The 25,633-nt window shown below is 38.6% G+C and overlaps 1 protein-coding gene across 1 annotated transcript; it reads right to left on the bottom strand.

The window, feature by feature from the left end:
- Positions 1-622: 622 nt before the first annotated feature.
- TUBGCP6 (tubulin gamma complex component 6) lies at positions 623-25,317 on the bottom strand. Its single transcript, XM_082308935.1, has 26 exons — positions 25,228-25,317; positions 23,737-24,544; positions 22,065-22,228; positions 20,448-20,658; positions 19,794-19,967; positions 18,619-18,740; positions 18,212-18,287; positions 17,596-17,705; positions 15,645-15,736; positions 15,412-15,551; positions 13,541-13,690; positions 12,805-12,886; positions 12,639-12,727; positions 12,339-12,454; positions 11,524-11,662; positions 11,318-11,434; positions 9,753-11,067; positions 9,282-9,337; positions 8,831-9,023; positions 8,389-8,557; positions 6,906-7,047; positions 5,568-5,762; positions 5,175-5,307; positions 4,727-4,940; positions 3,407-3,606; positions 623-1,593 (listed from the first exon to the last, which is right to left on the bottom strand). The coding sequence occupies exons 2-26, from the start codon at positions 24,481-24,483 to the stop codon at positions 1,502-1,504; spliced, it is 5,238 nt and encodes a 1,745-aa protein (XP_082165061.1). The 5' UTR covers positions 24,484-24,544; positions 25,228-25,317; the 3' UTR covers positions 623-1,501.
- Positions 25,318-25,633: the final 316 nt, after the last annotated feature.

Below are 25,633 nucleotides of genomic sequence, written 5' to 3'. Positions count from 1 at the left end.
TCCCACAGTTACACTGTAGTGCTGAGCTCCACGGTCTCGCCCGTCGGCTCCCCACAGAAGCTGCCTGGCTGCTCTCTAGTGGGGAGTTGTGCGTCAGGACAAGGCATTGGTCTGCAACAGAGGGCAAACTTGCACGTACACACCTGGCCTTAGAAGTTGCTGAAGAGCAAGTCAGGGAGACAAACAGCTCTCCACCTGCCCAGGCGACAGAATAGCTCAATCTGCAAGCCACTTGCTCTTTCAGTCTCCTATTCTGTAGAACAGAAGGAAGATAGATAGTTAATTAAATAGAGCATGGATAAAGAAATGGCATAGAAGATGTGCATTACCATGTTTTTATACTGCCTTTGGTACCAGAGCAGGAGCAGAACCACTCAGGTCAACTTAGCAGTTAGTATATTCTGACTCTAATGCTTATGTTCTATTTTAGAAGAAAAAAAAACCTACCTACACATCATCAGAAAAGAATCATATTCAATGTTCTGCAGTACTGGTAATACGCTGGCTGTGCCTGTCCTTTTAATAAGTGGCCTCTAATCAGACAATGAGCTCCTGAGGAATATATCCATGTTTTAAGTGATAAAATTAACATATTGCAAAGCTGAAAATTTCAAAGCAGACTGTCTCTCTGCAACGTTTTCATACCGTGACGTTAAAAGTTCAGTTGCCTCTTTTCACAATATAGAAAGGAAAAGAAAGAAAACATCAAGGAGAAGGAAAATAATTAGCACACTGAAAACGTGATCCTGCAGTTGAAAGCAGCAGTCAGAATATATTTGGAATCGGAGCTTTGTTTTGCTTTAGTGATGCTGAATTTCTGCTTTAGCTGTTTTACATAATCACCACAAAATAAGGTGTATAGTTTCCTTATCCCTGATTTAAGCTAAGTTTGGCACAAGTGGTCCAATAATGATCAAGTGCTTGAATAGTCAAATACTGATCTCCTCACTGCAAGGTGTTTTTATCATGCCCTCTTCCACTGTGACTAATAGCCTTGAAGAAATTAGTTATGTTTAGATGGAGAATTAATATAAATTTAAAAATAAAACACATGAAATAATAGGTATTTATGTCTATCTGAATATTTGTACCTCATACTCATCTCTCAGCAGTTTTAGAAAGTATCTGTTAGTTTATTTCACATACATGTATTTACATTGGAGGAAATTCACAACACTGAAAATACACCATTTACACATTCACAGATATACAGTTTTGCACTCTCTCCCCCGTTAAGACCAGGCACTCAGCTTTTCTATCTTTGCAATAATGACAACATCAGTTCTCAGGAGAGCAAAAAACTGGGAGGTGTGGTGGATTTTAAGCAGCAGCATTCCCTGGATGTGGTGGTTATATTCTTCAAGCTATTAGATGGCAGGTTATTTCACTGAAGAAAAATGCCTCTTGCATGGCACTTGCATAAGCTTCTATAAATCATAAGGATATAGGTTTATCTGTTTCTGTTTTTACCATGCTATCGGTGATCCTTACTCTATCAAATTCAGTTATCCTTGTAGTAGTTATTAAAATTGATTCGCAGCAGAAAGTCCTCCAAATGTGGTTGGTATCCTCGATTTACAAGCTTTGTTACCACTGGAAGAAGAACAAAAACAAAAAATAAAATAAGCTTCAACCACGATTAATATTCTAAAGTCAGCCTTGACAGTATTTGTGCATTTTTGAGTAAAAGGAAAAAAAAAAGCCTAGTGCAGAAATTTGAAAACAACAGAAACAAATGTCTATTTTTGCATAAGAAAGGTCCAGTATCTCTTTCTGGAATTACAAAGTCTTTCAAATAAGATGGAAGAGAAGGATTACATGTCATTGCTAAGTGAAGCTGTATTATTCTAATAAAGAAATGCTTTCTCAAGCTGCTTTCACAATAAGATGGTGTGTTCTTATCCTAGTGTCAGCTGACCAGGAGGCATGTGACCCCTGTGAAAGAAGAAGCTCTGCTGAAGTTTTCTTGAGCGAAGTCCATTGTGAGAAGGAAAAACCAAAGAGAAATTCCTGGGACAAACCCCTCCAGCCCTATGAATGAACAAACTGACTGCTCTGAACATCCTTAGTAACAAAGGAAAAAAGGCAATAGAAACTCCCTCAGCTCATAAACATCCCATGCACCGGTATAAAGGGAATTGGCAAGCAGCAGTAACATGCAAGGAAGAAGGGGAAGTGTATCGTTAGAGTTAGGGCCTGAGCCAAAGCCATTGAAGTCCAGACTGCTTTGTATTGGCTTTCAATGGATTCTGGGTCAACCCCTTGTGAAAGAGAGCATTTTACAATACACGGTGACTGAAGGAACAAGTGTAGATCAACAAGCACACATTTGTTTTGTAGTGCTTAATAAAGAAGGTGTAAAGAACTAGGTCACTCAGCAGATTTCCTTACGGAATGGTCTATTAATCTCTGTCCATGAAGCAACCATAGATCTCGTAGTATGGGCTTAGGTGGCTCCCAGAGGTGTTCTGACTTCCTGCAGAATTTGGAAGCAGCCATTCTAACTCATCCTGAAATATCTGGGTTTGGTCCTTTGACACCATTTTTGGACACCCTTAAAGAATAAAAAGGGCAGCTCATTTCCTGAAGAATATAGTCTGACCAGAAAATAGTCTAGAAAAATAGATCTAAGGAAAACAGTTGCACTTCCTTCAGGAATTAAGGGATTTTTAAAAAAAAAAAAAAAAAAAAAAAATCCCAAACCCCACAAACCACCTTTGTACTCAGGGGAAGGATAAGTAAGTTAGTTACTTCTACTAAAAACACAAGCAAGATCTGAAATAGAAATGGAGAGGAAAAACAGATCAACGATTTCTTCACATTAGAGGCTAAGTTGACAGTGCGAAGAAATTTTATTGTGTTAAAGGAAAGAACATTTGGCAAATGATTTGTGCAGTTGAAAAATGCTTGCCTGGATCACTGGACATAAGCTCCACCTAGTGCTAGGAGGCTCTCTGAGCTTCAGTCCAACGTGGGAATCAGAATTTTCAACTCTCCTAACAATGGTAATACTCAGCTAATGCAGGTGTATCTAAAATTACTTCTAAGTGGTATCTAACTATCTCTCGTTGTGGCCAATAAAAAGTTCCAGAACTCAATTCCAGAGAACAGAAAAATGTAAGCATATATATAGAGCTAAATACCAAACACTTATTTGGCAAATTAGCAAAAACTTACGGTCAGTTTTGGGATATCTGTTAGATTTCTTGTGTGGACATTTTAATTGATAGATATGGAGACCTTTGCAAGCCACAATAATGCAGTTTTCATTTGGGAACTAAATTTTCTAACACATGCTAAGGACACACATCTTCCCCCTTTCACGTTATACTTCCAAAACCTCTTTGTAATTTTTTCAGTTGTCAGTTGACTTATTCTTCTATCTGGAATTTATGCAATTTCTTACCTTTGAATAAGAAGTGGGAGTAATACTTGAAGGTATTGTACGACTGCTGCATCAGACCAAAGTTGGGATGAACAGCCATTTGCTTCCCTGCATCGAAGCTCCATGACTGAGAGATCAGCTGGCTGCGGAACTTCAAAATGAGGCTGAAGATGCTATGTATAATGTTCATCACAGGGGCTGCCTTCTCTGTCAACAGACCCCTAGCAGAACAAAAACAACTTTAGAAATGTAGATGACGTAATTTATTGGTTGTAGGAAGATAAATACAAAGGGGTAACAATCCTTTAGGTTTCCTCTTCAGTTGCCTTAAAAAAAAAAAAAAAATCCACAAGACTGCAGCCAACTGTAATGGTGATTTTAAAAAAGGTGCCTAAACCTAACATAATTTGCTCGCACTTCCAAGAAACTGATCTTTGCATTGGTGTATCTGATTTCTAGAATGACATCTGCATTTGCAAAAGAGATGACATTTAAAAACATTATCATGCTCTGAGTTTCCTTTAACTTTCATCCCCTCTCATCCCATCACCTGGTATCCAAACAGCAGCTTTAGCCAAGTTTTTTCTTATTAAAACTGAAAAAGACAGACACGAAAGGACAGATTTCTTGTTTATAATTTCTGTTCTTTATCATTTCTTCTCCTCACATTTCACCACTTTATCATTCCAGTATATACTCTTCAAGAAGAAATGAAATAAAACCTAGCTCCTCTCATTCACACTACCCTTCTGCCTCGTATACAGTAACCAAAGGGCTAAAAGCTTGTGATTCCTGAAAGACAGGTGTCTCTTGCACTGCTCATACATCTGGACAGAGGCATCAGGTCACATTTGTTCCTTCGACGTCCAGTCCTGGTCACTGCACATATATGAAAGGCATATATAATGTATAGAAGAAGCATTTTACAATCCTTGAGCTAGGCTTACTTGTGCACACTACTCATGCTGAATGAAAGAGCATTCATTTACAAAGGCTATGACAAGGATGGGGTGAAAGAAAAACAACTGTGGCAAGTGTGCCCTTAGCCTTCAGGTTAGAGCTGTCCTGAGCGGACTTGAAGCTTGCAGAGGCAGGGTGAACAGGAGCTGGAAGCAACTGCAAGGAGTCTGGGGAAATGAAGAGGATAGGTAGCTCAGGAGAAGCATCAAAGTATGGACCTCATAACGTGCCATGAAGGTGTTTCCCTTACATAAGAACACTTTCATATGTAAAGACTACTTAGTATGTCAGGCAGAAGTCACTTTTGCAGAAATACATTAGGCTAGACTGGCAGCTCCATTAACTTAAATATTTGAAGCAAAAATAAGTATGGCAGCTTGCCTGAAGATTGCTTTGTTGAGGTATTCAGCATGTGTTCTGTGAATTTCTTCCAGGTTGCCTACAGAAGACAGTTTGTTCCCAAATTCACACCACGTAACGTGAAGAATCTGATTAGCAATGTAACCTTGAATAACTTTCACAAAATGCTGCATTTCATGTTTATACAGCTGGAGCTGTCGAAACTGAACAGAATTTGATGCACGACTCACTAAAGCTGAAAATAAAAACAGAAATATATTATCATCAGCCCCCACAGAGACCGTCTAAAATCAGGATTTTTAAAGGTCTGAAGGTTTCTGTTAGTAGAGTCTGTTTAAAATGCCAAGGAAATTACTTTAAAAAATTGTGGCTTTTGAAGCTTGACATGACTTTTCATAAGCAATTGCCTAGCACAGGGTGCTAGAAGCATTTTAAACAGGATGCTCTCTAGTTCACTCATTAGACTTACCAGTGCGTTTTAAGTGAAACCAAACATCCTTGAGAGTCCACACCATGTGCTTCAGCTGAAGCAAAAAGGAGAAGATCTTGTTGTATTTATTCATGCAGCTCTCAGTAATGACAATGTTCAGAGGCCAGTCAACCTAAAAGAAAAAACAGTGCTGATCATACTACATTTTTGTGTTAGAAATTATAAGAATATTTCAGAGACATACAAATTAATATATGTATTTTAATAATGTAATGCAATGGCCAGGCTAACGAAATCCTGTAATTTCTATGATGCAATTTTTTTACTCCATTCTTAAAGGTGTTCCATTATAAAGAACATATTCACTCTACCATGGTACATAAGAACCATGGTATGACTGCAGCACGACTACCTTTCTCCATGCTTTCTTACCTTGTACCTCAGCTCTAAGCAACTCAGAGCATCAGGTGCATTGGGCTTGAACACTTCCGGAAGGTACTTGAGGGCAAAAGAAAGATTGGAAGCAAGCTGGGTGTCACCGTGAAGACTGTACTGTAATGCTTTATTTAGGATAGAATTAAGAACCAGTGGGTTCAGCAATTCACCAGGTGTTTGTCCTGATCCAAGCTAGGGGTAAAAAAAAAAAAAAAAAAAAAAATTATAATTACACAGTATTAATAAAGAGTCTTGGCTCGTGAACACAGGTGAATTAAAGCAGAATGGTAGAGTGGTGACTATCCTGCCTTGCTCCACCATTCTGACTGGAGGTTTCTACTTCTGCCGTAGGGATGCATAAACAGCATAAGAAGCAACTTCTGAACTATCTGCTGTTCACAGCATGAAGGTAATCTCATACCTGTACTGATTTGTTTTGGTATGTTGGACTGCAGTTTGCTGTGGTTCAGGAGCTGCTACACATCCCTCCTGCAAGGAATACAGCCTTTAGGCTTTAGTGGGGCAGAAAGCCAGCAACACGACTGGTATTATCTGACTCCAATCTGCTTAACTCAGCACCCTCAGAGGTTTACAAATAAAGCTCTTCATCAAGTCTAAATCCCCAAGTGCTTTCCTTAGTTCAGTCTAAAGCATTCTTAGGATTCAGAGAAATGCATTAACTATCCTACAGCCACATATCTCCACTGGCAACCAGCTATATTAACCCAGGCTATCCCTCCTACCTTGCTGTCTTCCCCACAAACAGAGGGGTAAGTAATGAAAATAGTCTCATCAGAGGCCCCAGCACTCTCTTCAGGTGCCCTCCCCTCTTCTCTATAGGATATTTGAGGTAAGAGTAGGTACTTTGCAACACAGGCCTTTCCACTGGATTTTAGCATATGGCAACAGGCTCTTCCAGGCTTGCTGCCAGCAGATAGGAGGGGACAGAGCAATAGTGCAGCAGTTCTCACAGGAAACAGTGAAATACCCTTCCATGACTGCGTATCTGTCAAAGTTCGAAATTACTATCCTCAATGTGCCAAATCCTTGTACTCTCTCTATTGCTGGGATTAGCAGTAGGAAATACTACTCTCTTCCTTGGGACTTCCTCGGGCATGGGCATCCCTTCTGAGCAAAGACCTTCTTTTGCCTCAGTCCTTACAACAGCAACAGCGTTCCTTGCTACAAGACTTCTCGACACGGCACAAAAGAGGAAAACGGCACAAGCCAGGATTCTAATTGACACCATTCCCTCATTCCCATCCAAATTAATCCAGAGGTGTCAAGCTAAAGCAGACAACCCAAAACCAAGGGTGAAGACAACAAAGCAAATACCTTCTCAAACAACAGGTCACTGAGCGACTGCGCAAACTCCCCATCTTCCATTAACAAAAAGTGTCTCAGTGCTTCAAAATGCTTCTCTACATTCAGTTCCACAAAGTAGTAATCAACTATTGCTTTGTTCACAAGAGAAACGCTAAGAATAAAAACACAGAAAAGGTATTATTCTTACAGGCAACTCCTTCCTTATTGTGAACATTCAGCTGTGGCTACATCAGATTAATGCTCCAGTACTTAACTCTGATATCCAAGACAGGATGATATTCACATAAGCAAAAAAAAAAAAAAAAAAAAGACAAAAAATCTTCATTCAGAATGTATCAAAACTAAAACCTCCCACTTCAGATAACTGGATTTTGAACAGTACTGTGGAAGTATTTTAAGACTGGCTACATATAATGATCTTTAGAACATGCTGCTGGGCCTGGAGCAAGATTTTATCAATAGCCTTTTGTCTTATCTCTGTCACCTACACAAACAGATTAAGAAAGACTATTGAATCCCTGAAAAGAATATCCTAATTGGTAAAGCTCTGACACTAGATATTGAGGGCAGGTCTATACTACAGTTTGCAGTCTAGCGTAGGTATTCCAGCTAGCTTTAAATAATTTAACTCGCATATCAGGGATAGGCTAACTCTGCCAGTACGCAACTCACGCTTGCTTACTTTGCTTTGCTGAATACATGAATCTTATACAGATCGTTCTGGTAGCCAATCTGGATGCTTAAAACTAAGTTTGGTAATTACATCTTTCTACATTGCACCAAACTTTGAGTATAGCATACTCAGAGTTAGTAAATGGAAATCCAGACTTACAAGAAAGTAGATTCCAAATCAGGAAGCATTTGAACACATCTGTGAATAACTGTTTTCATGACAGATGCTAATCTTGTACATAATAACAAAAACTTTTCTTTAAAATACCATTAGATATAGTAATAAAATGGTCCAACATATATGTGGTTTCCCTATATATTCCAATAGCAACAAGAACAGCTTCTATTAAACTTCAAAACAACCTTGAAGCTGGAGTTCCCACAGAAACATAAAATATATCCTGATCAACGTGCATGAGCTTTCACATAAAAGATTTTTCTTTCCCCCTCCGCCCTTATCTTTCATCTGCCAAATAAAAACTAGCACAAACATTAAAAATAATACACCTTCTTTTTAAAAGAACAAGGAAACCAATGGTGTCAAAACCACTGCTGTATAATCCACTTCCCTCCAAGCCGCTGTATTTCAAATAGACTTTCAAATTTTTAATTTACACATAAAAATATAAGTTTATGTTACTATCTATAATGTAAATCTGAACTTTTTAGTTAGCAATGCACCATCCACTGAACCACTTCTGGGAGCAAAGAGAAAATTTAAGAGAGCAGATCTACGTGCAACTCTTCTCGAAAAAGAACTAATAAAGAACACACCGTGAATTGGTAAATTATGGATTCACTATTTCTAACAAATACTCACTGAGATACAAGTGGAGCAGTAATAGAACGTTTCATCAGCACTGGCAGAGATAAGAGCTCACTCAGCTGTACAGCCGTTTCATCTGTTGCTGACTGTACCATAGGATCCACAGGAAAAGTGTACGATCTCGGTATCACATGATGCAAGAGATGAGAAACTGGTAGTTCTGCTAAATTTAAAAATATATAAACATTGTAAGTTATTATATTTAAGCAATTTGATAATCTGTTTCTATTAAACTCTATAAAGCCCTCTAGATTAGAAAATCATAATGTGTCAAAATGTATTTCTCATCTTTGTGCCTAGAAGCAAACTGTCTGGCTACTGCAGTTCATAATATTGGTAATCTACTCGTAATTCAGGTATTTTTTCTGGCACTCAGCTTTCTTGCTCAAGATTACCACATCTTCTATTGATCGACTGTTCCAACAGTTCTACTCACACATCAAATCATAACTATCTTGATATTTTTCAATACAATACTGATCCGATAAGGCTTTCAAATAAGCTTGTTCTTTCTTCCATGTATCTTCCTCTCCCCCTTCCTCCTCCTTAGTCTTGGGAGCACTAGCTTCAGCAAATAAAGTTTCTTGAGGCACAGTATCTTGTGGGATTGCTTTTTCAGGTTCTTCTGCCTAAAACAAAAAATGGACAAATTTTATGAGAGATGCTGGCTTTGTCTACTCGCACTTAATGTGTTCTTACAGGTAACTGACTAGTTGTTCCGACTGAAAATAAAACAGCTTACTCACTTGTACTTTTCTGACATGTAAAAACAACACGGTATTACAGTGATTATTAAATTAGGACAGAAAACTTATTACCTTAACTACCAGTGTGTTTAATCCTTCAAAGGAAAAGGAAGTCTTCTCGACAACTACTTTGTTTCTTACCTGTAAGCTCTGTGAGGAATCTGGAGAAGTATCCTTGTTGACCACATTTGCAATTACTGTAATTACAAGTAAATTAAAGACAGCATTTACTTAGACCTGCTTATAATACTTAGTTCATACTTCAAATCTGCTCCCGAAGTTCTTAAAAATTTCTCTACAGACTACCACAGAAACAACCACCCCAGTAACAGTCCCTCCCACAGTCCCACACAGGCAGTTTTATGTGTGTTCTCTACTTGAGATCACACAAGGTCCTGTTTCATGAAGTTTCAGACTAGAGTTTTTTAATGCTCTGTTTCTTGTATATAAGAGACAAGACTAAGCTCAAATTCTTTCCTCTGAATTCTAACAGTGCCTGAAAAGTTATGCAAGGAATTAAGTAATAAGTACCCATTTTGAACATAAACATTTACAGTTACTTTCATGAGTCCTTAAACAAATGCTGACTGAATAAACTTAATTTTATTTTACCTTCTTGTTTCTCTTCCATTATATTTTCTTTTTTATCATCTTTAATATTAGCATCAGGAAAGACTGGAACATTGTCAGATGACTGCGACTGTGGTGAAGTCTTTTCCCTAACTTGTGATGTTTTTGCTTCCTTTCTGCTCCCTTCAGCAGGAGATAATTCCTCACTGTAGAGAAGTGTCTGAACTGTGGAGTCAGACGAAGGACCCGAAAGGGTTTTACGATGAGGTATTGGATCATTTTCTGTAGCTGGGGCCCACTTCCCTATTTGGATGCTTGACTGGGATGCGTGACCAAACGGGCTCCAACGAGATTTCAGAGGCTCTGTATCTGAAACCAGTTCTCCAATTTTGATGTGCGACTGTGAAGCATGCCCATGGATGTTCCAACGAGGCCTAGCTGAGACCACTTCTGACACATTTTCACCAATCTTGATATTGGCATCAGATGCGTGACCATGGATGTTCCATCGAGGCCTTGTAGGAGCTACATTTGACACATACTCTCCAATCTGAATATTGGCTTCCGAAGCATGTCCATGAATGTTCCACCTAGGCCTTGAGGGCTCTACCTCTGAAGCATACTCCCCAATTTTAATATGAGCTTCAGAAACATGCCCATGAATATTCCATCGGGGTCGGCTAGGTTCAACTTCAGAGGTATAGCTGCTGATTTTTATATGGGAGTCTGAAGAATGCCCATAAGGACTTGAATGTGGCTGGTCAGCGTCCACATGAGGTACGTATTCTCCCACTCTAATGCTGGCATCAGATGCATGTCCATGAATATTCCACCGAGGCCTTCTGTACTCCACATCACATACATTTTCTCCAACTCTGACATGTCCCTGCCAAGCTGCAGATGGTCTGAGAACTGTATTAAAATCATACTCATTTTGCTGATGCAATGGTGCATTGTCTTCTCCTTCCAGTGCTCCTTTCAAGACATGCTGATTTTCACTTACTTGAGAAGTTTCAGAAAAATCCGAGTTAATATTTCGGAACGCTTCATCTAGCAAAGATCCTTGTACGGTAATGGCAATAGGTTGTTCATCTTGTGGCTTTGATAAGAAATCTTCTATATTCACATTGGATTCAGGCAAGGAATCAGCACTGTATAGAGGACTGCATGCTTTCTCTGAACTTTGGAGACTGCTTTCAGATCCTGCTGCTCTAGGCTGAAAATGCTGATCAGCATTATTATTTGTCAGCTCTGGTGTGGGCAGTGCTTTGTCAGCACAAGTAGCATATTCCAGTCCAGGCTCAGATTCTCTTCTGTCAGCTGCCTCATTAGAATATAGAGGTTTCACAGAGGACATCTAAAAAAGAAATAATTATTACACTGCACGGCCAGTCACGTTATCAAGCTACTTATTAGGGTGCCACTTTATTACAAGTAAGATTTAAAATATTCCAATTTTTCAGATGTACTACAAATAACGTGGTAACTACCCACCCTGCTGTTATAGCGAACCTTGTGTTTACTGAACTGAAATGAACCATGAAATGAACTCCCTTGAGGGAAACTTGGAACAGCAACCTGGAGTTTATGTAAGAAAACAAACTCACCTGTGAATGTGGATCTTTCACAACAGGGTTTTTATCTAAAGCCAACTGGCACTGTTTATAAGGAATAATATCTAATTTTCTCCTGTAGTTTCCATCTGGAAGTTTTTCAAGCATTTCCTGTAAGTAAAAATGACAAAATCAGAAGTCTTTAAGTACCAAGTACCAAACTTTCTAAATTACATTTCTTAAATCTTTTCAGAAGATACCTCGATGCGTTTTTGATCTTCTAACAGAAACTTAAGACGGGCTGTTTCCAACTTGTGTCGCTGAATTTTCCATAACGCTCTTTGTTCCCTACGGGCTGCATCATCAGAAAGTTTGCTATAATGGTCAATTAATTCCTGCCTAAATGAAGGTAAAAATAAAGCTAAGTTACAGATTTTTGCATACTGATTTTCATGTTCCCTTCTAAAGAATACAAGCTTTTAGCACATCAGACCTGAGAAGTAATTTTTTAAAAGCAGAAGCCAGAGGCTTCAATCACAGAGAATAAACAGGTGGAGAAAACAGGACTGTATTCTTAGTCAATATGTATTTCTATAACTATTTTTAGCAAGTCACTCATTTATCTTAAGTATTTTCAGATTTCACAGAAGAAAGTGAAATACAACAAGATGCGCAACAAGAGCAATTCAAATAATTATCAATCTAACTCCTGGGTCTGCTTTTTACTTCTGCTTTGGCATACATGTGACCATTTTTGTTGTGGGTCTAGCTTTAACTGTAAGATGTAGTTAATCTTTTTCCTGAAATTCTGGTCATAACAAAAACCAAACTGGAGAGGGTTGGTGCAAATCAGTGGGTCCCAGATTTTTGGGCCACTAACCAGTCCTAAATTGCAAAATTGCTCATAGATTACCAAAAATCCTTACATCCATCTTTTAACTGCAAACTTTATCCTTGTAGAGCAATGTCTGGGAACTGCTAGTACCATAAATTTTAACATACAATAATTTTTCCTGAGGTCTTTATGATGGTTTCGGAGTATCTAAGCTTTGGGAGACTACTGAGATACATTTACCTTGCCTTTTTTTCCAGTTCTTCTTCTAAAGCTTTCAGTCTTTTTTCTCTCTCTCTGAGCTCTCGGGCATAGCTGAAATCATCATCAATCTCCTCTTGCTTTATTGCAAGGCGACGCTGCATAAATATTTAACACTTTTAAAAGCCACTCAAAATACCATCTGTAACACACACATCTGCAAGAAGTTCTTATTTGTACCCCATGAACTATTCATTCAACCTCAGTACAATAAATCAAGATAGCCTTTCAATTATTTGCCTAAGAAATACAGTTGGCCTTTAGAAACACACACAGAAATACCTCTTGGTCTTTTGCAAACTGCTCTTTCAGCTTCTGAAACTGTTCCCGTTTCTTTGCATCCAAAGCCATTCGTTCTGATATTTGTCGATCTGTATTAAAATAAAGATATTGTTAGTTTACATTAACAAACCCACTAGAAAACACATGAAGCACCACCACAACTTACCATTAATGGCTTTTAGTACTTTGCTAGCAGTTTCTCGAGCATGAACAATTAATTCTTGTTTGGCTATTTCCATGCGCAAATCCTAAAAAAAACCCCAAATAAACGAAAATACAGGTGGGATTTTTTTCTATTATTTTAGACTTGAAAATACACTGTTGCAAAGACATGCACACTTTATAATGGTTATTAATCTATGATTACAGTACAGAAATATGAATAAAGCAATTAATTAAATGGAAAGTCCATAAACTAATATTTAAAGTTAATACTCCAGACCTTACAACAAACCAAATCTATCTGATATATACACTATATTGATGGCATCTGAAAGACAGAAGACTCTTTATAACTAAGAGTTTTGAAAAAACAATTAGCTATGTAAATTACAAAAAGAGTCTTATCTGGTTACTAATGGGCTTGTCACATTTGTTAAATTAGAATCTAACAATCTTTTCAGTACTTTTCAGTAGGAGGGCAAATCTGCTGCTGCAAAGAACTAAAATGGAAGTCCAAAACTCATTTAACATATGAAAATGCCAACAAACGACAACACACCACGTATACTTTTAAAAGCTATATTAAATAAGTTTATTTCCTGTGATAACAATCAAACAGCAATTGACCAATGAAGAAATTCTGACCAAAAATACAAATTCTTTCAAAGTTGTAACAAAACCGAAAAATGAGTATTAAAAAACCCCTCAACAATAAGATCTTTATTCTTTTATTCATTTACCTTTTCCTCCTTGCTTATGGAACTGTATCGGGCAATTCTTTCCATTCGACCTACATACACTGCACAATCTCTCTCTATTTCTTTCAGCTCCTCAAGTGAAAAAATAACTGAAATCCGGGGAACAGGTATATCTGACCAACATATATAATGCTGAAAAATGAGAAATTTCCTTTTAAATACATTTTTTAAATTGTAAAATGTTAGATTATGAACTCACATTATGTATTCTTTTAACTTAGCAATGCTTCAAGATACTGAAACAAGCCTCCACACAGGATCTAAAATTTTTATTAATATCATCTGTTTTAGCATTTATATCATTCAAAGTAGGAGACAGAGGTATAATGTTCCAGAACTTGGATCAGAGGTCAAATTCTGAGGGTCCCCTCTTTCCTACTGAACTGGACAGGAATCTAAAATCTGACACATACGTTTATACTAGTCACGTTGTAAATGCCTAAAATTTTGCTTTTCTGAATGTCGAAATTAACTGAGCCTGAGCAACTCAGCGCTGAATGCATCTCTCCTATTAAAAGTTAGGTTTTGTTCACTTATATCCCCCACAGATCCTCACTTAATAGGAACTTAATAGGAACTCACCTACAGGAGAGAGCTCTACACAAGACACAACTCTCAAAAATATGGCCAGTGCACATCATAGAGCACCTATTCTCTAAGCTAAGTATCTTACGTCTTTCTGCTCCACCTCAACATCCCTAAATCTCTGAAGCTGTTCTACTTGGTGCAGAAAAGATATAAGTAAGCTTTAAAAAAAAAAAAAAAAAAAGAGCACACAAGCATGCTCACAGTGGATTCCCCAGTCTACTGGTAAAAGCCAAAAGACAGGATGCCCAGAGCTGCGTTCCTGGGATCATGCTAGCCTAAGCAAAAGGGAAGAGCCAGCTGTTTAGGGCATTATCATGGAAAAGGATGAAATGTGACTGGCATTCTCAGGCAGACAGAAGATGATCGAACCTGGGTGCCGCACATCCTGGGGGAATGTTCTATCTATTAAGATACTGTGTTAGTGGCTAATAAAGCTGTAATTTATAATGGAAATGATGGCTGACTTTTATAAAAAGCCCAATACTACTGGCACACCTGAGTCACGGTTTGAGAATGCTTATCAGAGCAGACTCAGGAGAACTAGCAGAGGGTCATCTCACTTGAGATATTAGGCTTCTGCCTGATATCTGATATCAGATACCTGATACTGAGCTGCTCAGCTCCGTCAAGACTGGGCAGCTCTGATCTTAAAAAGAAAGAGAATACTAGTTCCTAGCACCTATAGACTTTAGACACCTCTGTGGTTGTTTCATTCTTAGATGTACATAGAGAAGAGGGAAGACACAAAATAGTTTAACATGTTTTTCTTATCAAGGACAAGGCTCTTTCTGCAAAATCTGAATAAACAAAAGTATCTAAACAGAACTATCTAAACACGTCTTGGAAATGTAGTGAGAGCGCTGAAATCCAAGAGCTATGCAGAACTGAGTCAAGACCTGGTAAGTGAAGCATCTTTAAGCCAAAAAATAGTAGTGTGAGCTGTGTGAAAAATGGAAGGCACTTGCTTGGAAGCCTAAAACATTTCTGCTTTCAATACAAAAGAAAATAAGAAATACAGCACATGCATTGGACACGATAAATTTGATGCTGTTAAAAATTTATATTTCTGCCATGAGGTGTTAGCAAGTAGAGGGGATAATCAGCTCACAAGTATCTGAGAGCAACTAAAGCCTTTCATGAATCAACATCCTACTTATGCAGTACCAGTTTTCAATAAAGGAGCAAACATGCTACAAACCTAGAAACTTGTTCTAAAGAGACACGATTTTCTCAATGTAATAGGAAGGAACCAAACCAAAACTTACCCTAGGACAGCACAATTTCAGCAAGTTTATGGTCTTCCCGCATATGTATACATCATTAGCAATATGTTTAAGAAATACAGGGACACAATCTTCTACTTCTTTTGAAATCAAAACATAACCATGAGTCCAGTAATGTTTATCTACATATCAAACAAAAAGATGAAAGCATATATTTTTAATTATTTAACAGCATAGATTATATAAATTAGAAATGCTCCATATACATACTGTACCTCTGAAACAAAGATAATCCTCATTCACCTGGATCATAAATTCTCCATAAACATCTCTGAATACACCACTGTATACCCAATCATAGATAAATCTAAAAAAAAAAAAAAAAAAATTGTACAATATTGAAAATCAATCTTCTCGCCTTCTCAACTTCATTATAACTGAACAGTAAGTATATTCTTTAAAACATCAAAACACACAAGCTATAGGCAGGATAAAAACCAGCAATTAAGTGCTGTCACACTGATATTTAAAGATATGCACAGGATTATGTCTCTACATTTTTCTTAAAAGAAACTATCTTTATATAGAACATTTCAGTGATCATTAGTTAAGACGAAAGAACATTGCCTTAATTAAAACAATCTTTTTATTTCTGTATGTTAATTTACTAACCATATATTAACAATTTCTATAAATCTTTGCAGCACATCAAGAGCATAGGAAGAGATAAGCAGGAAGGATTTATGTTAAAGAGAGGTAACTTTAGCAGGGAGAAACTGGAAGGATATAAACCAAAGATGCAATAACAAGCACTTTTTCCCTGGACCTAGAGACACTTTTAATATACATGCAGTAATGAGGACTACTATTTTGGAATATTTATTCATGCTTTTTCATATTTCTGTGTGAAACCAAACTTTTGAAGAAATAAAAACCACAATTATCTGAAGCTATAGATAAAAAGGATCGGAGCACCTTGAAGCTAATCTTTTCTTTTCTTACTAGTTGCACTACTAACACTGTTTCTAGACCTCAGGTCAGTGTAACAAACAGGAAGCATTTAGCACAGGAAACACTGTTCAATTTTAGGGTTGTAAGTAAAAAGTTAAGAACTTCTAAAGTGTGAAATCTGATGTTTCTATGATTTATTTGAGCAACAACTTCCATTATTTAATTTCTTTCAGGCTAATAAATGAGTGGGATAACACTTTCTGCAGATAATGGAGGCCGCCTTCCACAGCAGCCCTGATCGTACATGATTGACGTTTTGATAGAGAGTTGCAAGAAATTTAGGAGTCAATGCTGTAAGTATCACATACTAGTACGCATACTTTCATATTTTTTAGGTTCCTTGTGATGCCATGACATCCTGCCCTTGGTATTTCAGAAATCTGACTACCTTCTATAAATTGCAGGGCAGGAGCTGTGAAGATATTTCAATGAGTCTTCTGGAAAATCTGAAATTAAATTTCTTCAAAGAACATTTTATGTAAAAGGAAGAAAAAACAAGAAGGCGGCCATGGGAGAAATCTTAAATTTAGAGCATTCTGACAGATTTTTGTTTTCTCTTTCTAGTATCATTGTAAACTGATGATGGACTACAGCTATCAACCCTATAAACAGCTATTTAAAAAAATTTAGCGTCTCTTCAGAAGTCTATAAACTAACAATTTCTAAAGTGATGTGCACTGCTTAACAAAACTGTTGCAATCCAAGGAACTCTATTTCCTATTGTTAGTTAGTTACATCTACTTAATGAACAGATTTTTTTATTATTATTTTTGCTTACTGAAAAGCCCACAAGAAAAAAGACAGTGAAAATAAGCATGAACTTTTCCAGTTTGTGCAACACCGAGAGAAACCTTTGGTTGCCAGTTTCAGGATTTTACTAAGGTATGAGAAGAAAAAAAATAGAAGTTTATCTGAGTCTTATATTCCAGTATGAATTTCCAGGACCAGCAGCAAGAAAGAAGTCTTATTTACATGTATTTATTTACGAATCTAGTCACACATAAAACCCTGATGTTGTTACTGAGCTGGAAAACACAGGGAAAGAAGGATTCAGAAAAATGAATTCATTTCAATATATATTTTGCAGATACAGCCACATTTTAAATTTTCTCTGAAAATGTCAAACGCCGTTGTTCAATTAGCAGAGTTACTCACCAGATTACTAATTCAGAACTGTTCTTAAACACAATTATGCAGAGAACAGTATGGACGCACCTTGTGTATGGTTCACAGCTTGTCTTCAACAAAGACAGAAGAACTGGATAATGCTCATTGCTACAGTTGTTGAGAGCCTCTTTGTACAGATATGAAAGCAATTTAACACCCTAAAAAAATTGAAAAATATTCTAATATTAGGCAACAAACTTCAGTACAACTTTAACAACAAAAGACTCATAAATACACAGCTTTTTATGTTTCACTAGACACAGAAGGCAGGATTCATCTCACTTCCTCTAGCTATCTGCAGTTAAGATCACTTTATTTGAGCTAGTTACCTCAAGTAACTACTACAGCCACCGGAGGAAAACAGGTATGTTTACAGCTGGATTCATTGGACTTGCTACAAACATCTCCTTTAGAATGAAATGAAACGCACTCTAAGGCTTATTTTGGGTCCTTTGTTTACTTTAGGAATTGAAAACACAGGACAAAATTCCAAATTTTAAAATATCTGGAGAAAGGATCATGGCATTCTAACTGGAGGTCCAAGGTCGTATCTTTGGTAGCAGAGAGACCAACACTAAATATTTCATGTAAAATCCTACCAACTTTTGAAGAATATTAACATTGTAACCCAAACCAAACATAAAAACATCAAATTAATTATCACCGTAGGAAATGAAGCACCAGCTCCACCACTGATCCCCAGCGCTGTTGTTCCTACACCACAAAGTTCAGCTAAATACCTAAAACACAATATTAAAACATATGTAACAATTTCAACCAGAAGTCTCTGAGATCACAGTGATGAACTTTGCTAAAGTTGAATATCATACAACAACCCTACTGTATCAGCTGAAAGATAACAGGGATAACAAAGAAACTGAATATAAAGACCTTACATGTTTTCCCTAGAATCTTCTGGATATAAAGAAATCTTTCTGTTAAAATAGAGGAAAAATACTGAAAGACTATGTAAGAATGCCCATGTGATATTCTCTTTTGAAGTGTATATGAAGAAATAGATTGCATTTTTTCTGCTATGAAAAGCTTAAATATTTAATATTATTCTCTTACCTCAACTGACGACCTAATTTTCTGAAGAGAAAGCTGATTGTTAGAAGACTTAGAGTAGGAGGCGTTGACAAAACACAGGCTCGGTAATATTGAAGATACTTTCTGAGCCCACTTGTGAATGCCTAGTATCAACAGAAAATATTTACAGTCTTACTATTAGAGCTGTTAATAGTCTGTCTCTGTCTCACAGCAATTGCATCAGCATGAAAACAAACCTTTTACTAAAATAATTTGCATATGCAGGTAAGAGGGACTTGTATACCAAAGTAAGGGGAAAGTAAGAGTCCATGCGACTTCAGACATTCAAATTAGCCAGATGACGCTTCTATACTCTTTATACATCCAACGCATGGAGCCTATACCAACGCACTGTATAATAAAGCATCTTGGTTCAGCGTCTTGAATTGCCCTTTGAGGAGCTCCTCCTTCTCTAACAGCTATAATATGAACCTAGGGAAATTTGTTTCCTTACTTTCATGCCTAAATTGGATACTGGAAAAAACTTGTCTAGAACTTTTCCTAACAAGACAAGAAGAGAGGCTTTCTTATTCAATTTCTATTAACATTGCTGGAAATCAAATATTCAGAAGGAATAAATTTTCATAAGCAATCTTAACTTGATTCTACGCATTAGAAGGAGATGAAATCACCTGATATTACACAGTATACGTACAGTTCAGCATAATATACAGAGGACTGACAGGGAAAATTTGCACTTAATTCTGAACTGAGAAAAAGTAATTAAAGCTATTAAGTATCATATTTCTCTGTTGCAGTTTTTAATTTTTAAAAACATATATATTATATATACATACTGTATTAAGAAAGTTCTTGTATTTTAATTTTATACATCTTAGTCTATAAATATGTAATGTTTTTAAAACGTCTAAAATTATATTCCTTTAGTACTCAACAGAACATGACTAAACAAATCAGGCTTCAGTTAATGAAGACCTTTTACCATGTGTTTCAGCGCAAGCAAGCCCTGAGCACACAGAGTCGTGATTTAAACACAGTGGCACCGTTCATTGCTGACCTGGGATGAGCATTACACTTAAAATGCGTTGCAGTCTTGCAGAATGTAGAAATTCCAGCTTTACACAAAACCAAAGTCACCCTCTCTACCTAAGATGATTGGTGCACTAAATCGGAATGATTTAATACAATTGCTTTACCTGAAACACAAGTCCTTTGCTGTATGAAGAATCTAAAACTGGCTGAAGAGAAAAACGACTTAGTCGCGTGTAATAGGTTCCATACTCTGCAACTTCCGAGAGTAGGCTGTGCATTGTCTCTGGTGAAGTTCCAGATACATATACCCCCTCCTTTATCACAAACGTCTGAGCAGCCTAAAAGGATATAGGGAGGGAAAAAAAGGCCCATTCAAATATTTCATAGCTGTATTCTGATTTAAAATAGCAAACATTTACACAGAAAAATAACAGTAGACAAATTTTCAGTTTAGATACTCTGGTGACTGAGACTATATAACTAGGACAGAGCAATAAACATATTAAATTGTAGCAAAATTTCAGGAGTACGAATGGTATTTTCAAATACACAGAATAAGACTCATTATGTACTTCCTTAAAATCCAATCTACAGAACTATTTACACATCTATTTTCAAGTATTCATAAACCTATTTTCACTTAGAGGACTACAAACACTCTTAGCCTATTGCAGTAACATCATTATTGCAATATATAAATACTGCCTTATTGCCATTAGTTCACATTCAACTTTTTAACAGTATCCACAACTGCAAGATCTCAAAAGAAATAAACGTATTGAAGAGGACTAAGAAGCACAGTTAAAAATCTTCCATACCTGATTGAGTGAAAATGTAGTGGATACCACACCAATGAGGACATTTAAGACATCTTTAACCAGTTCAGGTTCTTTCATTAGCACAAGCTGTGGAAGCTGAAGCACAGTATTACTGAACAGTTGCAATTCCCCTTCTCGAAGTTTGTAAAATTTGTCAAAAGCTTCTCTCCCAGCTTCAGTAAGATACGGTTCCTCTTTTTTACCAGGTGGGCTGTGTCAAGAGTAAACACAACATTACAAGGTGATTATATGAAAAGAAGGAAGTATATCTTCTAAAGATAAAAAAGGCATATCAGAATTTTACACAGCCAGTATTAACCACAGAAAAAGCTAGTAGTAATATAGTACTTTTTCAAGGGAATGTGCATTCAGTCAATGAAACTGTAGCCCAAAATCACTACAGCGAAGAAATAGGGAGATAATTTGAACATCAGTTCAGAGACAGAAACCTTGACAGAGAATCACCAGCTTCTTTTGTGGCCTTCCCTGAATCAGTTTTCGCATTAGGAAAATGAGGTCAATATATTCCAGATTTCCAGGGTCCATGTAATACTAATATGCAAATATGTTACAGAGCAATACGCTCAAAATGCTATAATGACTTGTATTAACACATTTTAGCTCTTCCCAGTGAGGATCACCATCCCCTCCAAAACAATTTCTCCTTCCATTTCTTCCAAAAATTCTGAATTCTAGTAGCATGCATTACAAGAAAGCTGTCAAGCATATGGTCTATTTTTCACTCGAAGATCCTTACGGTTTAAATGGTAGCAAGAAAAACTGTCTTGTACCAGGAACAAAGCTAAAGTGGGCTACAGTGGCTTTGAAAAATCAGATCAGGGAACTTCTGAGTTTCTGAGCTTCTCAGGCTCAGAGTTTAAAAAACACTATAACTGCAACAGACACATCGCTAGATTGTTACTTAAAATTACAGAAAACATCCAGAGCAAAGTTTCTCCAACAATCAGGCACACCACTGCCCATCAGGAATGTAAGGAAGATACCTGCCATACCTGCATTTTTTTTTCTTCCATTTTAGGGAAGCTAGGAAGCTTTAACAGGGCTATATAGAGCCTTCTTTCAGGAGATGCATCTTCTACTCAACAGCCAAAAGTCTAACTACATCATCAAGAAATCTGTTATAATAATTTTCGTTTTGGTTACAGACAGGGAAAAGGAATACAATACTGTACAATACTGGGAGATATGGGTTTAATTATTCTAGTGCCCTACAATTACTACTTTCTCTTTTGAAACTGAAAATATGGAATCATTTTAGACCGAGATAAATTGCATAGTGCTTAAGAAGTCAGATTAGTTAGAAAAATGTTGCATTTCACACAAACAGCAAGTGTTCCCATAATGCCTTCAGTGTTTTTGACAAAGATGATTTTGTTTTATCTCTTCCTATGAAATAGCTGCAATCTAAGAACTAGTTTGTTGAAACTGCATGACCTGTATTCGTTTCTCAATCATTAATGAACGATATTGAATTCTGTGAATTAAATACGCACATTTCACTATTTATACTGAGGTCATTTGGAACTAAGATGAAATGCACCTTCATACATTTGCATATGATGTATAGTAAGTTTGCCAGTAACATCAGACACATACTATCCAATTCTTTCCCAACATCTTCGTTTGCTGGGTCCATATGTAAGCACTGCATCCCACAAGTCTATGTCCGGAGTCATGCTCGGCTCTGACTGAGAATCAGGAGTCAGATTGGACGCTGACTGGAAACCCTCATCTTCTGACTGGTCTATACTTTGGGGAACCTGTCAGAGAGAGTTCAAATGTTACACACAAAAACATTTTACTGAAGAAATATATGCTAATAAAGATGTTCTGCTATCAGTCGTGACCAAGTGACTCTACGTGACTCAACCTGTGTCGTCCACCCTCCCTTTATATCTACTTTAAGTTTTTCCTGTAAGCACTCTTTTCATTTGGTAAGTCTCTACAGGTATTAATGCCTACACATAAAACAACAATCACCATCAAAATAATATACTAAGTTTGTCAGTGCTAAATGTGAAACGTACTCCTTTGGTAAGCACATAGTTCTACAAATTGAGAATCCGAGGTGTGGATATTCAACATGTAACCCTAATAAAATCATACTGCTCAGTATTTCATTTGAGCAAATGATCCAGGCCCTAGTTCTTCAAATTTGTAAACATTTTGTTAACTACCACTAACATAGTTTGTTCCTTTATGCTTATTCATATGTAGAAAATCTGCAGGTGTCCAAACAGTGTATATGTCACATCCTCAATTCCCACTCAACAGGAGTTGCATGTGCAGAATAGTACTCAATTTTAGTAAAAGACAATCACACCCACGTAAAAAGCAGCATGTTCAAGAAATCGCAGATTTTCCAGTCTGATGGAAAGAGTGCAGCCCTTACTCAAAAAGGTCTTGCCTCCCCTAAGTTACAAGTTACATCCATATGTGCACATTGAATGGCACAGGGGTTTTCCTTTTTAATGTGTCTGCCTTCAAGTTTCAATTAAGACCCTGAGTTAAGGGAATTGCAAGAGGTATCCATATGTTAAGCAGAGGGAACAAAAGTAAAAAATCCTACCTACACACAGTAAAAATGGAAAGAAAGAAAAAAAAACCAACAAGTTTATCTAGAACTTCTGTGAGAATAAAACGTAGCAAAAATAAACAGAATGGACAGCAAAAGGGGAAAAAAATACAGTAGAAACTGTACGCGCGGAAAAGGTAAAAGGACAGTGAGAAGTAGGAGGTTCAATGAAATATAGTAACTGAAAAAAAAGTTTTAAGATACAACAAGCCAAGAAGAAAATACAACAAGTTAGGTAATGTAATCTGAACAGCAAACCGCATACATTCAGACAGCAATGCTTACGCAGTCAGGCTGAACAGTAACAAGTAAGCAACGACGCAAAGGAATTCAATAAGCAAGGAGGCAAAAATGCAAGCAAAAGATTACTAGGGTGGGGAAGGCACAGATATAGCTGATGGCTTAACTTCATAAAGCCTATGGCCACATGATGGTTTTTTATAGTTATGTTCTATAGTTATGTTCTTTTATATAGTTATAGGACAAGACCAAGGTTTTCATTATCATACATCTCTGTATCCAAAAGGCTTATCTGGTTCTCAGCAAAGAAAAGGATCCCCGCTCCATCTTAAATTCCAACACTGTATGCTTCTATTACAAATTAAACAACTACCTATATTTTAAAGTATAGTTTCAAAGTGGCGTATTGAAAGCATGCATACACTTTTAAGTCCAAAACAAATGATACCATACTTTAATTGCAAGTCCAGACAAATCTGCATTGTCAGGCACTGGTGGTAAATCCAACTTGATGTCCATATCATATGTACGGCTATGGACGAGAGCACCGAAGAGTGAGACCCGCGTTTCTTTCTCAAACCTGTCACCAGCAGGATAGTTCTGCGAGAACAACCCGATGGCGGGGAGTCCAGTGCCAGGTGCAGCCTCCATTATCTGAAGCGTCTTTTGAATTGTGTCATTGAACTGACATTCTTCGTTTGTTATTAGAGATTGTATATCAGCTTCAAATACACTCACATCATAATAATCATAACCCTGATATTTGACGTTTCTCCCAACATATTTGTTGTTCAGAAAATAGTCCTTTTTTTGTGGTACAAGCTGAGGAGGACCTGTTCCAGCAAGCTGTACTAAGAGATCCAAGACAGAATTAACTTCAGTAAATGGTAGGCATTCAGCTGTTTCCAGCTCCTCCACAAGATTCTCCAGTCTATCTGCTTGAGCACCTAGGCCACCGACTCTCAGGTTGAAAGACAGCATCAAGATTTTGTTTTTCACTGGAAGCCTGGAAATGTTTGATTGCAGCTTACGAGCTTCATCTTGAAAAAGGTTTATGAACAGGGCATTATAAGCAACCCTTTTCAGATTTTGCTTAGCCCTTCTCTTGCTGGTCTTCTGCCTGCCCAGGTGAACCTTCCACGGCAAACCCGTCAAGTGCGCTTCGCACAAATCATTGAACAACTGCGTGATGCTCTCCATTTCAAATCGAATTGTCAGGTTACAGCAGTTACGGTCGGGGTCTCCGGTTTCATGTGAAGACCTGAAAAATATCAGGAAAAGGAAGAAACACTCATAACATATATGAGAAATTGATGAGTATGCTTTAACTTAAACTGAGACAGCCCAAAATGAGGGAGAGGAAAACTGACCTAGCACACATTTAGGACATGAGCTATAAAAATAACACTATGACTTTGATGACAAGCAAAGTGATGGTGGTGCAAACTTAATTCTAGACGCCCGATTTTGCTCGGCAGACTGAAATAGAACAGTGAAGATTGTCCTGATCTCATGCGGGATTCACGTGGGAACACCTCCAACAGCTTCACCACTGCGGCTTCCCTCAGGGGACAGCCGCCGCCTCCCGCCCACCCGCGCAGCGCCCTCGGCAGAAGCCACGGGGCCAGGCAGAGGGAGGACGCGGGCGCGGACGCTCCCCGGCAGCGCCGGGCTGGCCTGCGCGACCACCGGCCGTCCCCGGGGCGCCTCTGAAGCACCCACCGAAAAGGCGCAGGGGGTGCCCGCCCCCCTCGGCGGGGCTCCCGGCGGCGGGGGCTCACCCTAAGGATCGAGCCGGGCCCAGCCCGCTCCTCGCCCCCCGCCAGGGCAGGCTGGCACCCGCACCATCCCCCGCGCAACCCCGCACCCCGAGGCGCTGCCCCGCCGCCCCCGGCCCCCTCCACCCGCCTCCTGCCCGGGGGCTCCCCACCGCCCCTGCCCTACCTGGGGCGGCTCCCCCGGGGCCGGCGGCAGCGGGGCGGCAGCGGGAGGCCACAGCGGCCTCCCTCCCGCCCGCCCGCCCGCCCTCAGCGCCGGCCGCCGCGCACGGCGCGGCCGACGTCACGGGAGCGCGACGGGCCGCGGCGCGGGAAGAGGCGGCGGCGGCGGCCGGGGCCTGGCCGGGAAGGAGCCGCGGGCAGAGCGGCTGCTGCCGCGGGACGGCGTGAGCCGGGGCGCGGGCAGCAGGCACCCGGGCCCGCGGGCCCTCGCAGCCCCGCGGCGGCACCGCCGCCTCCCCGCCGCGGCGGTGGGCGTCCCGGCTCCCCGCGCCCGCCCTTAGCACGGAGCGGCTGAAACGCCGACGCGTAAAACGCCGGTTTCGACAGTTCACGATTTTTAAACCGTTCCT

This window comes from Platalea leucorodia (assembly GCF_965183815.1).
Source record: "Platalea leucorodia genome assembly, chromosome: 4".
Lineage (NCBI taxonomy): Eukaryota > Metazoa > Chordata > Aves > Pelecaniformes > Threskiornithidae > Platalea > Platalea leucorodia.
The sequence above is the reverse complement of the archived record's forward strand: the minus strand, read 5'-3'. Positions and strand labels throughout refer to the sequence as shown.

Excerpts from the sequence above, each read along its gene's own strand:
- TUBGCP6 (XM_082308935.1), bottom strand. The coding sequence starts at position 24,483 with ATGGAGAGCATCACGCAGTTGTTCAATGATTTGTGCGAAGCGCACTTG. Across the intron at positions 15,737-17,595 it reads AGCTGTGAACCATACACAAG|ATTTATCTATGATTGGGTAT; the intron begins GTGCGTCCATAC and ends TTTTTTTTTTAG. Across the intron at positions 4,941-5,174 it reads GTTTCACTTAAAACGCACTG|CTTTAGTGAGTCGTGCATCA; the intron begins GTAAGTCTAATG and ends TTTTATTTTCAG.